This window comes from Ziziphus jujuba, chromosome 10 (genome assembly GCF_031755915.1).
Source record: "Ziziphus jujuba cultivar Dongzao chromosome 10, ASM3175591v1".
NCBI classification, from domain to species: domain Eukaryota; kingdom Viridiplantae; phylum Streptophyta; class Magnoliopsida; order Rosales; family Rhamnaceae; genus Ziziphus; species Ziziphus jujuba.
The window spans coordinates 145,162-163,439 of record NC_083388.1 but is presented as its reverse complement, the minus strand read 5'-3'; the positions used below and the strand labels follow the sequence as shown (position 1 = coordinate 163,439).

The 18,278-nt window shown below is 38.5% G+C and overlaps 1 protein-coding gene and 1 pseudogene across 1 annotated transcript; one reads left to right on the top strand and one right to left on the bottom strand.

Moving 5' to 3' along the window:
* The first annotated feature begins 9,374 nt into the window (after positions 1-9,374).
* LOC107409381 (pentatricopeptide repeat-containing protein At2g27610) lies at positions 9,375-12,395 on the top strand. The gene has a single exon (XM_016016818.4). The coding sequence runs from the start codon at positions 9,626-9,628 to the stop codon at positions 12,221-12,223; it is 2,598 nt and encodes an 865-aa protein (XP_015872304.2). The 5' UTR covers positions 9,375-9,625; the 3' UTR covers positions 12,224-12,395.
* A 142-nt stretch (positions 12,396-12,537) lies between these two features.
* LOC107409391 (subtilisin-like serine-protease S) lies at positions 12,538-16,284 on the bottom strand (annotated as a pseudogene).
* Positions 16,285-18,278: the final 1,994 nt, after the last annotated feature.

Here is an 18,278-nt window from a genome sequence, read left to right as displayed (position 1 = left end):
CCTGAAGATTATTATTAATAATTATTGCTAATTAAGTTATCCTAAAGAAGAGACGTATTACTAAAGAAGGGACATATTACGAATGAGCTTACAGAAGAGAAAATAATTACAAAAAATAAGCTGTGGTCTCTACTCTTGATTTTAAAAGCTAGTGCTTAATTAAACACTAGTTCTCTCTTAAGCAAATTAAGCATTTTATATACTTCACCTCCATGTCAAACAGTTAAGAGACTTTTGTGCCTTTACTAAAAATAAAAATAAAATAAGAGATTTATGTATCCTAAAATATTTTTTTAAATTAAAAAAGAAGAAGAAAAAGTTAAAGCATTTTCTATGATATTCAATGATATACGTGGATTGTTGTATTTATTGTTTATTATATAAACATTCAAAATGTTGATATTTAAGTGACATAAACTTAAGTTACAAAAATATTATTGATGACTTAAGAAACCATATTAGCAGTGATGATGATGTCTTCGACATATACAAGCAGGAAAAGTATAGTCCCTCCATAGTGATAAATGAAGAGAGAGGCACCTGAGTGAGCACTTATGAAGCCTTTGATGAGAAGAAAGTTTTGGAGTTCTGTGTTCCAGGCCCAAGGTGTCTGTCGAAGTTCATAAATTGCTTCGTTGAGCTTGCCACATGATTAATTGGGGATCAACAAGAGTCGAAGGTTGTTGCATGAACACATCATGTATTAAAGTGCTCTATTAAAATGCATTATTGTCGTCAAGTTGGTGTAAAGACCAACTGTTAGTGATTACCAATGTAAGTACAACACATATTAGCGAGTTTGACAACAAGGCTTAAAGTGTCAGTGAAATCAACACTAGGTTGTTTGTGAAATACTTTAGCAAGTAGGCTTGCTTTGTAATGGGCTGCTGTACCATCCGAATGCTGTTAGAGACGACAAATCCATTTACACCCGACAATGTTTTGTGTGGGTTTTTACGAAACAAGATCCCAAGTTGACATTCAAAATGTTGATTTACTGCTTTGGAGACACATGTGGATTTTGTTTGATCATGGGAGGGTAGGTGAGAGGCAAGAAAGATCATTTTAGGCTTAAAAGTATTATTTTTGGATCATGTGATCATGAGGTGGGTACAAGTTGGGGAAGGACAAATGTATTATCTGAATGTAACCGGGGAAAGGAAGGAAGAGTACTTACCTTTGAAGTTGATGATAGGGAAGCATCATTGGCATGCATCACTGAGGTAGAGTTCGAGAGAGTGGGTTCTGTCAATGATGGGGAGGTATATCCTAATGACCAACAAGAGAGTGCATGGGAATAGGTGGAACAATTAAACATGGCTAAGATGAATATGAGACTCATCATGTAGGGTTGTTGAGTTAAGATTTATTAGAGAAAAAGTATAAAAAAAAATAATTACGATTAAGCTCCTGATAGCTTAAGCTTTTGGGAGAATGGATAATTTAACTTGGTATCAGAGCCAACGATTTAAAAGGTTTTGAGTTTAAAACTCAACAATTTCATCCAAAAAAATAAAAGCATGTGTAAGGATTCAAAAGGAGCTCAAAAAATGCATACCTATATATAAGAGGAAGTATTAAAGAAAATATATAAAAGAATGATGATCTACCTTCTAATAGTTTAATTTTTTGCAAAAAATAGTAATTCAACTGAATTAAATAATATCCACTTAATAAGAAGATTGGGTTTCAAATGAGTTATGGACACTAAGGACTTGTTAATGGAAACTGATCTTCCATAAAAACTACGTGGCATGATGTGTATATCTAATGTGTAAAAGGGTCAAAACACCGGTAGGTATTGTGATCCAGAGAATAACCAACAAACATGATGGAGGTGCAGCAACATACCTCGGCAGCTCGGCATGGCTCGACAACTCAGCAACAACCTAGCTCAGCAGCTTGGCAGCAACATAGCAAGCTCAGCAGCAGTAACAACAAGCTTGGCATTACCAGTAACAGCACCAGCAACAACAATGCAGTACTAGCAGCAACACAGCAGCACCATCAACAACAACAGCAAGCTCAAAACAGCAGCAGCTTCATCATGAACAGTAACAGATGCTAAAACAGGGGAGAACAGAGTGCTACAGTACCATACAAATGAAACCTGATTCAAATCTCGTGGTCGTTAGCTTGCATGTGCCAAGGTTCATGTGATCCAAATAAAAACTCACCATTTTGATCTTTCTAGAATAATTGTTTAAAACGCACCATTTTCATTTTAGGTTTATATATGTAATAGTTTGCCACCTTTTGGGTAGACAATTTTATCTTCTTCAACATATGAAATAGCTTGGTGACTAAGTTGAGTTTCCAGCAGCTTCTTTTGCTGGTTGTTTGTGAATGGTAAATTCATTTTTCTTGTTTAATTGAAAGCTCCTACATCAAATTGGTATCAGAACTTGGAGATCGCCAGGAATCCCGTTATGGCCAATTACGATGAAGGGAGCAGCCGTACCAATGGAGAATACCAGGGTACGAAGGCCATTTTGGCAGCCACCCGAGGTGTGGAGCAGCAGATTGAGAATCTTGCCTTAGTCATCCAACAATCCTTGCTTCAACAAACATCACCACCACCTTTAACACCACCGGTTGCTGGATTGAGAGAGTGAGAGCTAACTTGCCACCCACCGGCACCAATTCGGACCCAAAACACCCAGCCACGACCAGATTTTCCCTTGGCAATAGATCCACCACCACCACCTCACTCTCTGCAAAAATTTTACCCAACCAGCTCCCATTGCCGAACACCAACTCAGATGATGACATTGAGGCAACTCTCTTTGACCAACCACGATGTAGGCTTGGAGATGCCTTCCCTAACCACCATTTTGGATAGCCAGGAGCTCCACCCAAGTACAATCAACACCAAGACATAGATTATAAAATCAAAATTGATCTGCCTATGTTTGATGGCCAAATTGATATAGAAAGCTTCCTAGATTGGATTCAAAATGTTAAGTCATTCTTAGACTACATGAATATCACCAAAGCACAACAGGTCAAATTGGTGGCTTATAAGCTCAAGGGAGGTGCTTCTACTTGGTGGGAGTAATTGCAAGCCAAAGAAGGAAAGAAGGAAAGGAACTTATTGGATCTTGGCACCAAATGAAGCAATTGCTCAAGGCACGGTTCTTGCTAGAGGATTATGACCAATTGCTCTATGAACAGTACCATAGTTGCCACCAAGGTAATAGAACTATGAATGACTAGACTACTGAATTCTTTCATTTGAGCTCCCGTAATAACTTGCAAGAGACAGAACATCAAAAAATGGCTCGATATATCCATGGGCTTCAAAAACCAATTAGAGAGAAGCTCCATTTAAGCCCCATTGCTAACCTTAATGCAGCTGTGAATTTAGCAAACAGAGTAGAGAGGCAACTGTCAGTCTCGGATTCAACTACCCAACCTCCCCACAAATGGAAACCTCTCTCAGACTTCTACTCCGATAAACCAATAGCATATCAACGGCACCATAAATCAACCAATTCCAATTCATATCCTGCCCATACCAACTCCAAACAACCACACAAACAGAACACCAAAATAGCAGGGAAAGCACCATTATTCCAACCCAATTACAACCAACCTCCAAGACCACCCAATCACCCCACAAATGCCAATACTTATGCACGACCCTACCCAATCAAATGTTTTAAGTGCAATCAATTGGGACATAGGTCCAATGAGTGTCCTCAACAGAAATTGATGCATATGCATGAGGAATTGGAAGAAATTGGTGACGAAGGGGATGAAATGGGTGCTGAATTTGTAAAAGTAATTGATGAGGTTAGTGGGGATGACATTGGGGGAGAGCCTGTGATATGCATATTGCAGAAAATGCTTTATTCAGCCAAGAAGCTCACATCTACCCAACGGAATGCACTCTTCAAAACCAAGTGCACCATCAATGGCAAAGTGTGTGAAGTAATCATAGATGGAGGCAGCACCGAGAATGTTATTTCAAAAGCATTAGTTAATACTTTACAATTACCCACTAAGCCTCATCCTGAACCTTACAAGATTTGTTGGGTTAAGCAAGACTTCGAAATTCAGGTAACCGAAATAAGCAATGTCACATTTTCTATTGGCAGCAACTATATTGATACTATTAAGTGTGATATAATTTGGATGGATGCTTGCCACATACTATTGAGGAGACCATGGCTTTTTGATCGAAATGTGCAGCATAATGGGAGGCAAAATACATACTCATTCATTTGGCATAATAAGAAAATTGTCCTCTTACCACCAACTCCACCAGGAACAGGTCCACACAAAACTTCTAGAGATAAGCTGAGACACCCACATCAAAACTTGTTGGGCCAACTTAACACTCCTAGTGCTACACAAGATTCCTCATAGTACAACCACTCTCATGCTTTAATTGCCCTTAGTCTCAAGGATGCAGAGATGACAGAGAGTAACATTGCTATCCCACCAACCATTCAACCACTCCTTGAAGAATATAGTGACTTCTCACTAACTGAACTTCCAAATGAATTACCTCCTCTACATGATCTACAACATAATATTGACTTACTTCCTAGTGCAAGTCTTCTAAATCTGCCCCATTATTGAATGAGCCCCAAAGAATATGCAATCTTGCAAGGTATAGTAGATGACCTCTTGTCAAAGAACTTGGTACGTCCAAGCCTTAGTCCATGTGCCATTCCAGCCCTCTTGGTCCCAAAGAAAGATAAAACATGGTGTATGTGTGTGGACAGTCGAGTCATTAACAAAATCACCATTAAATATAGGTTCCCAATTCCACAGTTAGAAGACCTGTTGGACAAACTTGAAGGCTCTAACATTTTCTCCAGATTGGACCTCAAAAGTTGCTACCACCAGATTAGAATCCGACCAGGGGATGAGTGGAAGATCGCATTCAAAACCTGAGAAGGCTTGTTTAAGTAGCAAGTGATGTCGTTTGGCCTTTGCAATGCTCTAAGTACATTCATGAGACTCATGAACCAGATTCTCAAACCTTTTATTGGCCAATTTGTGGTGGTATACTTTGATGACATTTTGGTGTTCAGTAAATCCAAAGAAAACCACTTAGCTCATCTAAGAAATGTTCTATAAATGCTGACCTTAGCATTCACAAGTGTGAGTTTGCCACTGACTGACTTTTTTTTCTTGGCTTCATTATCAGCAAAGAAGGAATCCATACCGATCCCAAGAAGATGCAAGCCATAATTGATTGGCCTCCACCCAAGAATGTCACCGAATTAAGAAGTTTTCATGGCCTTGCCACTTTCTATCGGAGGTTTATTAAGAATTTTAGTGAAATAGCTGCACCATTAACAGCAAGTCTTAAGAAGGATGATTTCAAATGGGGACAACCACAACAAGACATTTTTTACTTTTGAAGAATAAACTCACCAATGCACCAGTCCTAGCGTTGCCAAATTTTGACAAAGTGTTTGAAGTTGACACCAATGCATCCAAGGTGGGAATTAGAGCTGTCCTCACTCAAGAAGGCCAACCAATTGAGTACTTTAGTGAAAAAACTTTGTCCAGCAAAGCAGAAATGGTCCACCTATGAACAAGAGCTCTATGCTGTAATTCGTGCTTTTGATCATTGGCAACAATACCTCATTCAAAACAATTTCATTCTCCATAGTGATCATCACCCTCTTAAATATCTCAATTTACAGAAAAAAAAAAAAAAAAAAAAAAAAAAAAAAAAAAAAAAACTCAATGACCTGCATGCTCGTTGGCTTGAGTTCCTCCTTCAAAAATTCCACTACACCTTCAACCACAAAGCTGGACATCGTAATACTGTAGCTGATGCATTGAGCTGAAGGTATTCATTCCTCACCATTTTACAATTCAACCTCCAAGATTTCAGCCACCTCAAGGAATTGTATGCTGAAGAGGAAGATTTTTCTTTCATATGGGAGCAATGCCAACTCCACCACAACATGGATGATTATCACATTCTAGATGACTATCTCTTCAAAGGTAACCAATTGTGTATTCCTAAGACATCACTACGAGAGTTCATAATGAATGATCTTCATTTGGGTGGCTTGGCTGCACATGCTGGACGTGATAAGACTACATTGGCTATCACCCAACATTTCTTTTGGCCTAAAATGACTGCCCAAATGGCCTCTTTTGTTGCCCATTGTCCCACCTACCAAATTGCCAAAGGGCATACCCAAAACACTGGTTTGTATACTCCTCTGCCAACTCCTGTTATAATTTGGGAGGATCTTTTCATGGACTTCATCCTTGGCCTTCCAATGACAGTCAAACGAGTTGATTCCATTTTTTAGTCGTTGATTGCTTCTCCAAAATGGATCACTTTCTTCCCTATAAGAAAGCCTCAGATGCAAGCTTTTTAGCTCACTTATTCTTCCGGGAGGTGGTTCATTTACATGGTATTCCAAAAACCATCACTTCCGATAGAGAAGTTAAATTTGTCAACCACTTTTGGATAGTTTTATGGAAGAAATTTAATACCAAGTTGCAGTATAGCAATCTTTACCAACCCCAAACCGATGGCCAGACCAAAGTTGTCAACCGCACACTTGGTACCATGCTTCGAAGTCTAGCTTTACACAAACTAAAACAATGGGACTCTCTCCTTCCACAGGTTGAATTTGCCTATTACAGCATGGTCAATCGTTCCACCGGTCTTCAACCTTTTGCCATTGTGTATACAAAGATACCCTACAATATCATTGATCTCATTTCACTTCCTCTGTCAACTCATCAAGGAGTTGCCACCTTTGTTGAAAATTATGCCCAGTTTCATAAGGAGATTCAACATAAAATTGAGAAAGCCAACCTCAAATATAAGGCAGTTGCGGATGCCCATCGTCGCCACAAAACTTATGCTGAAGGTGATTTAGTCATGGTTTATCTGCGAAAGGAACATTTCCCTGCCGATACATACAACAAGCTAAACCCTCACAAACTTGGTCCTTTTGTCATCTCCAAATATGTTGGGCCAAACGCTTATCACCTTGATTTACCTGAAGATCTCCACATTTCTCCTGTGTTCAATGTTGCCGATCTCCATCCATATCTTCCTCAAGATGCTTCTCCTACTCTTTCTTCACAACTCGAGGACGAGTTTCCTGACACCGGGAAGGAGTTGATGGAGGTGCAGCAACATAGCTCGGCAGCTCGGCATAGCTCGACAACTCTGCAGCAACCTAGCTCGGCAGCAACATAGTAGCTTGGCAACAGCAGCTCAGCAGCCATATAGCTCGGCAGCAACATAGCAAGCTCGGCAGTAGCAACAATGCAGCACTAGCAGCAACACAGCAGCAATAGCAAGCTCAGAATAGTAGCAGCTTCATCATGAACAGTAACAGATGCTAAAACAGGGGAGAACATAGTGCTACAGTACCATACAAATGAAACCCGATTTAAATCTTGTGGTCGTTAGCTTGCATGTGCCAAGGTTCACGTGACCCAAATAAAAAACACACTATTTTGATCTTTCTAGAATAATAGTTTAAAACGTACCGTTTTCAGTTTAGGTTTATATATGTAATAGTTTGCCACCTTTCGAGTAGACAATTTTATCTTCTTCAACATATAAAATAGCTTGGTGACCAAGCTGAGTTTTCAGCAGCTTCTTTTGCTGGTTATTTGTGAATGGTAAATTCATTTTTCTTGTCTAATTGAAAGCTCCTACATCAAAGCATGTATGGACATGATCTCCGTTCTAGTTTGTAAGCGTTGTATGGATGAAGGTGAGGGTAGCATAAACAGCCAAAGGCTTTTGATAGTTGGGTAAGGCAAGAAAGAGGTTTTCATATGGGCAATGATTGTTAGTAGCTGGAGAAATCATTATATTAATTAGAAAGATAGCCGCATGAAAAACAAGAGGCTAGTAACTCATGAGAACAAAACTATGATAGGGTAAAGCTAGCCCAGTTTCAACGACAATGTCGATATTTCTGATTAGTTGTATCGACTAATTGTGGAGTGGTGATTTAAAATGTTGAATACCATGCTTAGCCAACACGTGACTTAAGCCTTGATATTCCCATTACCATCAGAATAGAGAGTCTTTATTTTAGTATGAAAGTAATTTTTTACAACAGATTTAAATTGATCAAAGAGAAGTTCAACATCTGATTAATGCTTAATAGGATAAAACCAAGTGTATTGAGTATAATCCACAAAAATAATATAATAATGAGAATTATCATAGAACCTAATTGGAGCAAGTGGCCAAACATCCGTGTATATTAGGTCTAGCGGTTTTGAACTAAACACACTAGTGGAACCAAAAAGTAGTTCATGGTTTTTATAACACAAGCAGGAATCACAATATAAGAACTTGGAGAAGGATCCGAAGTGTGACAAAGAGTGGTGAGAGACGAGTTTCTTGAGAATAGGACGTGAGGAATGACCAAGACAGCAGTGCCAAAAATAGAGTGAGATGGCAATAGTGGTGAAGATAGATGCTCATAGGTTAATGAGACAAGCCACTCATACACATTCCTTTTATTTAGGCCGCGAACCAAGGATGTCCCCGTATCACAAGAAAATAGTAAGGAAAAAATTCAATGGAGATTAGATTTTTCTAATAGATAAAAGATTTTTAATGGTTGATGGTATATGCTAAACGTTATCTAGTGTAAAATAAGTATCGGGTGTGTGAATGGCAATGGATCCATCATGAGTGATGGAATGAGTGGAATGAAATCTCGAGGTTTTCATTACTGTAAGTCACAATATATCAAGCTGTGGGAGATAATGATGATCTGATCAAATACAATTAAATGATACAAAATAAGAAAGAAATGATACAATATTTACGGATATACTATATACGAATGACACTGGAAATAATTATCAAATTATTTCCTTTACATATTGTACAGTTGGTTTCTGCTGAACAACTGTTTAGTTAGAGTCTAACAAACATTTAATGGAAAATGATATATTTTTGAAAATCCGTGCAAATGGCAATGCAAGAAGTAAAAAGTGACCTCATGAAAAAACTGAAGGAAATTACTAAATTGGTGGGTTAAGAACAGATCCAATTGGATCAATTGCACCAAATCAAAATTAAAGGAGTTCAAGGTGGCACCATTTCATTATTTATTATTATTATTTTTTTTAACGAAAGAAAAGCTGATGATTTAAAATTTCTAAATTAGAGCGTTCCAAAGTGTAATCAATGTTAAATAAATAACAAAAATATTTTCAATTTAATTGTTTTAATTTTTGATTAAATTTTTTTTTTTGTTTATTATTATTATTATTATCAGGTGAATTGAATTATAGACATCACATACGAAAAGAGTGGACATTGCCACTGTGGTGTTTTTGCGATGACATTTTTTTATTTAAAAGTTATTCTTTTTTTTTTTTTTGGGGGTAAATATCTAAAAGTTAGTCTAATATTGAAAAGTTATTCTTAATGCTTATCCCATATTAACACTCTAATTCCATCAACTAAAATAACTAGTATATGCTATGTAAGAATATGAAAACTAATTACATGAATTTAAAAAGAATATCCCAAAGTAATTGACATAAATTTCCTTCCTAGCCTGCAAAGCAAAAGCCCATATTGTACCTCGTGATGTTCAAAGCTCTCTTCCAAAGTTCCAACCTTTAACATTTCAGTGTAGAAGAGAGCATGACACTGGGTTCCTTCGTGAGTACCGTAACAAGATTACACATAAACCAAACTTTCAAACTATGTTTTCTCAAATCTCTGTCTTCCAAAGCCTTTTCTTGTGGCGTCCAACCCATCACTGTTCCAACTGCATATAACCTGTTCGAGACAAGTCCCCGTAGAGACCTTTTACATTACAATCACATGCTTTTCGACTACTCCCACAACGAACGCCACCAAGAAGCTCTAGATCTATTTCTGGGCATTTGGCGGTCGGATCTACTGGTTGATGGCTCGACTATGTCTTGTGTTTTGAAGGTATGTGGATGCATGTTTGATCAAGTTGCCGGTAGACAGTTGCATAGTCAATGTATAAAGTCTGGTTTTGTTGAAGATGTTAGTGTTGCCACTTCTCTTGTTGATATGTATATGAAAATTGAGGCCTCTGGAGATGCCAGGAAGGTTTTTGATGAAATGTGTGAAAGAAATGTTGTGTCTTGGACTTCATTGCTTACAGGTTATGCGCAAAATGGGTTGAATGATAAAGCACTGAGTATCTTTTCCCAGATGCACGTCGAAGGAGTTAAGCCTAACCCTTTTACACTTGCGGCTATTCTTGGAGCTTTGGCAGATTATGGTATGGTTGGGAAGGGAGTTCAAGTTCATGCCATCATAGCCAAGAGTGGTTTTGAGTCAAATCTTTTTGTATGCAACTCTTTGATTAATATGTATTCTAAATCGGGGATAGTCAGAGAGGCTAGAGTGGTGTTCGATAGTATGGAGAACAGGAATGCAGTCACATGGAATGGTATGATTGCAGGTTATGTGACAAATGGGATGGATTTGGAAGCCTTCAAGTTGTTTTATTGGATGAGGCTTGCAGGTGAAAAGCTCACACAAATGATATTTGCTACTTTAATTAAGTTATGTGCTAATATTAAAGAATTGGGTTTCGCAAGACAGCTTCATTGCCGGGTTCTGAAATGTGGGTTTGCATTTGATCACAATATCAAAACAGCTCTTATGGTGGCTTATAATAAGTGCAGTGAAATGGATGATGCCTTTAAAATGTTTTCTATGGTGCAAGGTGTTCGAAATGTGGTAACATGGACTGCAATGATCAATGGATACTTGCAGAATGGTGTAACAGAGCAAGCAGTGTATTTGTTCTGTCAAATGATTGCAGAAGGTGTTAGGCCAAACCATTACACTTATTCTACGATCCTTATGGCTCAACCTTCTATATCTATAGTCCAACTACATGCACATGTTATTAAGACGAATTATGAGAAGTCACCTACAGTAGGAACTGCACTGTTAGACGCTTATGTTAAAATAGGAAATGTTGAAGAAGCTGCTAAAGTTTTTGAATTGATTGATGAGAAGGACATTGTAGCATGGTCAGCAATGCTTGCTGGATATGCTCAAATAGGAGAAACTGAAGGATGCGTTAAACTTTTCGCACAATTGGCAAAGGAGGGATTCATACCTAACGAGTTTACTTTTTCCAGTGTAATCCATGCCTGTGCTGCTCCTACAGCTGCATTTGAGCAGGGGAAACAATTTCATGCTTTATCAATCAAATCAAGATTGCATAACGCGTTATGTGTAAGTAGTGCCCTTATCACCATGTATGCAAAGAGAGGAAATATTAAGAGTGCAAATGAAGTTTTCAAGAGGCAAGATGAGAGAGACTTGGTCTCCTGGAACTCAATGATATCTGGATTTGCGCAACATGGTCAAGGTAAGAAGGCTCTTGAGGTATTCATGGATATGCAAAGGCAACAGTTAAAAGTGGATGGCATAACATTCATTGGTGTGATCTCTGCTTGTACTCATGCGGGCTTAGTTGATGAAGGTGAAAGATACTTTAATATGATGGTTCAAGATCACAACATTTGTCCAACAATGGAACTCTATTCTTGCATGGTTGATCTATACAGCCGAGCAGGAATGCTTGAAAAGGCCATGGATATCATAAATGGAATGCCGTTTCCTGCAAGTGCAACTGTGTGGCGAACACTCTTGGCTTCTTGCCGTGTTCATCGCAATTTAGGGCTTGGAAAACTTGCTGCACAAAAACTAATATCACTTCAGCCACAAGACTCAGCTGCATATGTCCTTCTGTCCAACATTTATGCTGCAGCAGGAAACTGGCAAGAGAGAGCTAAGGTGAGGGAGTTGATGGATGAGAGGAAAGTGAAGAAAGAAGCTGGATATAGCTGGATTGAGGTGAAGAACAAAACCCACTCATTCTTGGCTGGTGATCTTTCACATCCATTGTCAGAGAAAATCTATTCAAAACTTGAAGGGCTAAATATTCGATTGAGGGATATGGGTTATCAGGCGGATACAAATTATGTGCTTCATGATGTTGAAGAGGAACACAAAGCAGCCATTCTTTCTCAACACAGTGAAAGGCTGGCCATTGCTTTTGGATTAATCGCCACATCTCCAGGAACTCCTATACAGATAGTCAAAAATCTCAGAGTCTGTGGAGACTGTCACAGTGTCATTAAGATAATATCAATGATTGAAGGGAGAGAGATTGTTGTGAGGGACTCAAACCGATTTCACCACTTTAAGGGTGGTTTATGCTCTTGTGGGGACTATTGGTAATGCTCCAGTTGGGAAATGGATTATTGACTTCTAAAGCAAATTGATATGTCTTATTGATTAAGGATGGTAACGAAGTTTCAAGGGCCAATGAACTATAGGAAATGCATTTGTTCAAAAGCAACTAAAGATAGATGACCTAAATTAGAATTTGAATGATCACTAACTTATCAAACTGTATTTTGCTTCATCAGCAGTTTATTCTTTCGCTGCAAAAGAAACAAAACATCCCCCAATTCTACTACTCAAAGGGTAGATACAAGGAATTGGAATTGTATCGCCAATTAGCATAAACTTATTCACAAGTGATGAAAAAGACATTTTAGGCCTTGGACTAGTGAAGAAAGATGCCCAAAATTTTTAAAAATAAGTTGCATGAATGGAAACTATATTCTAAAAACACAAAGAGATTATCAATGAAAAAAGTCTATGAAGATGATGTCCCCTTCCTCATTCCCTTCTCAAAAAGGTAAAAAATATAAATTAGAACAAGGCTGTATTCTTATAATTTCTAAGTTTTAGAATATATCTGGTAATGAATTCCGTTACCAATGTTGTAGTGATATTTGTGGATAGAAACATGCAAGATAAATTTGAAATTTTCTGAGAGAGATTTTTTCTCTATTCACATATTAGGTACAGTACAGTTTAGATACAATTAGATGGTGACATCTGCCACCAAGAAATATAGATTCAATCTCAATAGATTAGAGAACAAATCCCCACTAAACAAGAAAAGACCTAAACTAGGAGCAAATGATAAAATACTAAACTAGGAACAAATCATAAAATACCATGAATACTATTAACATATCCCTAGATTTCCTAACTATGTTTACACCTGCACTCCCCCTCATGCTAGGGCATAAATATTGTATATGCATAGCTTGTGACTCAGTTCTTCAAACTTAGCTTTAGTAAGTATATCAGCTGTTTGGGATGTTGTAGGAGTATAGATCAACTGTATCACTGCCTTCTCAATTTTTTTCTGAAATGAAATGTCAATCTATCTCCATATGTTTCGTCCTATCATGATCCACATAGTTCTTTGCAATGCTTATAACAGTTTGGTTGTCACAGAACATCTTGATAGGCTTTTCAGTAGTTATTCCTAACTCTTTCAATAATCTCCGTATCCAGATTCCTTCACAAATACCAAGAGCCAGATCTCCAAACTCAGCTTCCGCACTGCTTCTTGAGACTACGGATTGTTTCTTGCTCCTCCAAGTCACGAGATTCCCCCATACATAGGAACAATATCGTTATATTGATCGCATATCTAATACATCACTGGCTTAGTCTGCATTTGAAAAAACTTCAACATCTCTTGTATGAGTGTTTTTGTACAAGAGTCCTCTTCCTAAGGTTATCTTCAGATATCTCAAAATTCTATTCACAGCTTCCATGTGTTCTTCTATTGGGTTGTTCATAAATTGACTCACAACGCTAACAGAACATCCAATGTCAGGTCAAATGTGTGATAGGTAGATGAGGCGTCCAACAAGTCTGATATCTCCCCCTGTCAATTGGTGCACTGTTCTTCACAGTTCCTAACCTTTTTGTTGAATCCGTTGGAGTATTATTTTTGAATAAGGATGGTAACAGTTTTTCAAGATACATGAAGTTTGGATGACCAAGACAATAATGGCATAACACAACCTCTTTATCTTTATTGACACAAGGAATTAAACTTGATTGACTCTTCAATGACACACAACTTGCATTTTGAGCTTGTCTTCTTAGAGAATTATCACCTTTGAGAAGATAGAGTCCAAAGCACATCTCAACATTGCCAATCATCCACCCCTAATCCAATTCCTGAAATTCACACAAGTTTGAGAAAAATTTAGCTTCACAATGAAGATCATGGGTTAATTTGCTAATTGAGAGTAAATTACAGTCCAAATTAGGAACATGAAGAATATACTTTAGATTCAAGTCTTTTGTAATCTTGATTGACCCTATTCCAACAACTTTGGATAGTGATTCATTAGCAATCCAAACTGTATGTTTCTTATTACAAAGGCTGTACTCATGGAATATGGTTCCATCTCCCATCATGTGATCAGATGTTCTAGAGTCAATGATCCACGGGTTTGAGTGTTGTTTTACCTTTTTGTGTCAACATGCTTGTACTCAAAATAGAGTTACTGGTCTGAGGTAGAGAGGTTTGACTCATAAGTTTATGAAGCATCTCAATCTGCTCTTTGCTAAAAGGACTGGTCTCGGTTTGATTGGGCTTGGTTGCAACAGCATTATGGGCACAACCTTCTCTATCATTGAATGGTCTAGACGGCTTCCAATCAGTTGGTTTGCAATGAATCTTTCAGCAATTTTCTCTGGTATGCACTGGTTTTCAACAGCGGTCACATCAAGGTCTCCTCTTTTTCTGGCTATTTTCATTATTGACGTTTAATGGAGGTCCATGTACTGCAAGAGCAGATCTTTCGAGAGATGGGATAGAATTTTGGAATCCCATCATAACCTTTTTCGTGCTTTCCTCACGACGAACTTCTGAGAATGCCTTTCAAATACTTGGAAGAGGTTTAGTTCCCATGACTCTCCCCCTAACTTCATCCAGATTTTTGTTGAGGCCAGGAAGAAACTTAAAAGTCCGCTTTTGTTCTACAATTTTCTGGTACAGTGCAGTATCTTCAGGACACTTCCAAGTGTGGACTTCAAACATATCAAGCTGCTGCCAATGATGAGAGAGAGTATTGAAATATTGGGTGACAGAAAGTTCTCCCTGTCGAAGATCATGCAAGATGGCCTCAATTTCAAATAAATCTGAAGTATTTTCAGAATTTTAATACATCTCCCTTGCATCCCATATTTCTTTGGCAGTGCCATAGAGAAGAAAATTCTCTCCTATGTCGTTGGTCATTGAAGTGATCAACCAAAACATCACCAAGGGATTCTTGGTCCTCCATGCTCTGTATTTAGGGTCAGTCTTCTTGGAAATGGCATCTTCACCTGTGAGGTATTCATCCTTACCCTTACCACAGATGTACATCATCACTGACTGAGACCACTAGAGAAAATTGTGCCCATTGAGTTTGTGACCTATGATGTGCAGAGACAGGTTCTTGGATCCCCCTTGGCTATGCTTCGCTGGTGTCATCTCTAAATTGGAGGTCACTTCAGAGAATGAGCTTTGTCTCTCGGTAGTCATGGTGAATTTTGTGATATAGGGAACTAAGTTTTTTTTTTTTTTTTTTCCTTCAAAAGGGAGGCTCTGATACCATGAAATTTTCTGAGAGAGATTTTTTCTCTATTCACATATTAGGTACAATACAGTTTATATACAATTAGATGGTGAAATCTGCCACCAAGAAATATAGACTCAATCTCAATAGATAAGGGAACAAATCCTCACTTGACATGGAAAGACCTAAACTAGGAACAAGTCATAAAATACCATGAATAGTATTATCACATCCCTGGACTTCCTAACTAAGTGTACACCTACAAAATCCAATCTTCCATGTTTGACATCTGAATTAAAACATTTTTGTCATGTTGAAATGACATTGATAGCAATAGGACTTCTAACACGCTGGATACCGTTAGTCCATCTCAAAGCCCCAAATACAAAGCTTCCATTGATGTTGTTGATGGGGTGAAATCGATCCTGAAAGACATATTTTCCCCAGTCTTGCAAACTTCAATTTCTCTGGTTCAACTGTAATGTTCACTTGAGGTGGAGAATGTATAATTGCAACATATGTTGTCGGTTGGTTTCCATAATAAGTAACTCTTCTGTAGACACATAAACTTCCACTGAGATTGGACAAACCAGTGGAAGGATAGTTGAAATTATAGGAAGGTACAGGAGGATTCTGGCAATGGACCAAATTCCCTGTAAGGTTTTTCAGTTGCAAACGGCTTGCTCCAATGCTGCAGAGGAAATTGATAACATCAAGAGAATCAAATTCGTATACCAGTCCTGGATCCAATGCTGCAGCTGGTCTTAGGTTTCCAAATCCATAGTCAAAAGGCGAGGTCTGCGTGCCATTTGGATCTCTTCTAATGGACTGTTGTGGGTTATCTAAGACAATTGCCATAACAAATAAGTTGCGTTGATGAGACAGACTAATGAGTGATGAGACTTGTATTTGATTTCATTTATGCCAACATGTTTTCTTTTAAATGGATAATTTTAACCTGTTGTCATCATCACAGATTTAAAGGCTGCTGGACTCCAGGAAGGGTGAGAGGCCTTTAAAATTGCGGCAACTGCAGATGCATGAGGGCAGGACATGGAGGTGCCAGAGATTATGTTATAATGAAGAGACCTTTCAGCTGTGGACGCAGCTGCAACCTGAGACCATGCTGCTAGGATATTCACTTCGGGAGCTGTAATATCTGGTTGGCAAAGAATTCATGCAAAGTTACAAAGATGGGGGGTCAGCATTTCTAATGTTGAATTTTGAGGTTTTACGGATGCATGCATGTGAAACAAAGTAGTAGGATTGATAAAACTTACTTTGATAATGTCCGGAGTTATTATATTTGGGCCCCATAGGAGAAAACATTGCCTTTTTTGGTGCTGGGTCAGTGTTTAGAACTGTTGTTGTTGGGCAGATTCTAGCATTGGATTCCTGCAACACCAGAAGCAATCTTAAGTGTTATAATGTTGGAACTATTCAATTGCTGACAGAGAATCAACGAGTTTTGAATTTTAATTTTACTTGCAGTTCTTGAGAAGAAACTATTTTCTTATTATCTTGACAGATATCGGAGCAAGTAAGCTTGCAAGACTCACTTTGTTTTTCTCATATAGTCTTGAAGCTCCTCTGCTTCTCACTGATCAATAAGAACGCCGGAAATTGCAAACTGAAAGCCAACATCTTTGGCGAAAGGATCCACAAGAATCATCCCAACTCCACCACCTTGTCCTGCAATAATGCTTTTTTCTCTTCGGTCATCAGAAAAGGTCTACAGTGTGCGGACTACAATTTCCCCCTCGATTAAGCTGTTGCCTTGGCTGTTGTTCTTGCAAAAGCTGACAGAGAAAGGAAGAAAACAACAAAGTAAGCTTGGAGACAGAGGCAATGGATGATTATCTGATTAGGAAAGCAGAAGAAGAAGAAGAAGAAGAAGAAAACCTGGCATTATTTGTAGTGGCTCCTGTTACAGCTGTGTCACTCCCAGCTATCAAACATTGAAATGTTTCCATCTTCAGTGGGTTTAAAGAGGAGCCCTGAGAGCCAAGGATATCTACATCTTTAGAAATGAAGAAAGAAACAACAAACAGTTGTTAGTTTTGGGGAATTCCAATCCAAATCCAGGTAGGTACCTTTAGAATTTTAGAATTTCCAAGATATATGTATGTCTTGAAGTCCCTGTCCACAATGCTTGCAGCTACAGTGAGGATCCAAGGAGCAACGTTGCTTGCAGTTCGAGGGAAAAAGGAGTTCCCTGCTGAAGCAGAAACAAAGATTCCTCTGTGGAATGCATGAAAACTTCTAATGGAAATGGAATCTTCAAAATAAACTGACTAGGGAAAGTCCGGGCCAAGGGAAAGGGAGAGGATATCAACACCATCATCAATTGCATCATCCATGGCAGGAAGAAAGTCTGCATCGCTACACAGGTTGAACCAGCATGCCTTGTAGATAGCAAGTCTGACAGTTGGTGCCCCACCTCTTGCAATGCCATTGGCCATCCCAAAAAAGCTCACATTTGCCACCATGGTTTCAGCTACCGCGGAGGCAGTATGGGTTCCATGGCCATCACTGCCTCGGGCTGATCTGAAGAAAGGGAGGTCAAAAGATTCCAGACGCCCAAATTCTGCTTCAAAATCCTTTCAGGTATAATTTGACACCTACTATTTTCCTGCAATATATCATACAGCAATATTGTTTGTGCTTGTGCTTGCATGTGAAGTTAAGCCATCAATCTACAAATGGATTTGTTCACTACCCGTTGCAGTTGGCTAGTGTAAAATTATCAGCAGTGGTACACTCTCCTTTGAATTTCTTGGGTACTGGACCAAATCCTTTGTCGCTGAAACTCTCTGATTCTGGCCAAATTCCTGCAAAATAAGAGGAAATAC

Coding starts and splice junctions, on each gene's coding strand:
- LOC107409381 (XM_016016818.4), top strand. CDS start 9,626: ATGACACTGGGTTCCTTCGTGAGTACCGTAACAAGATTACACATAAAC.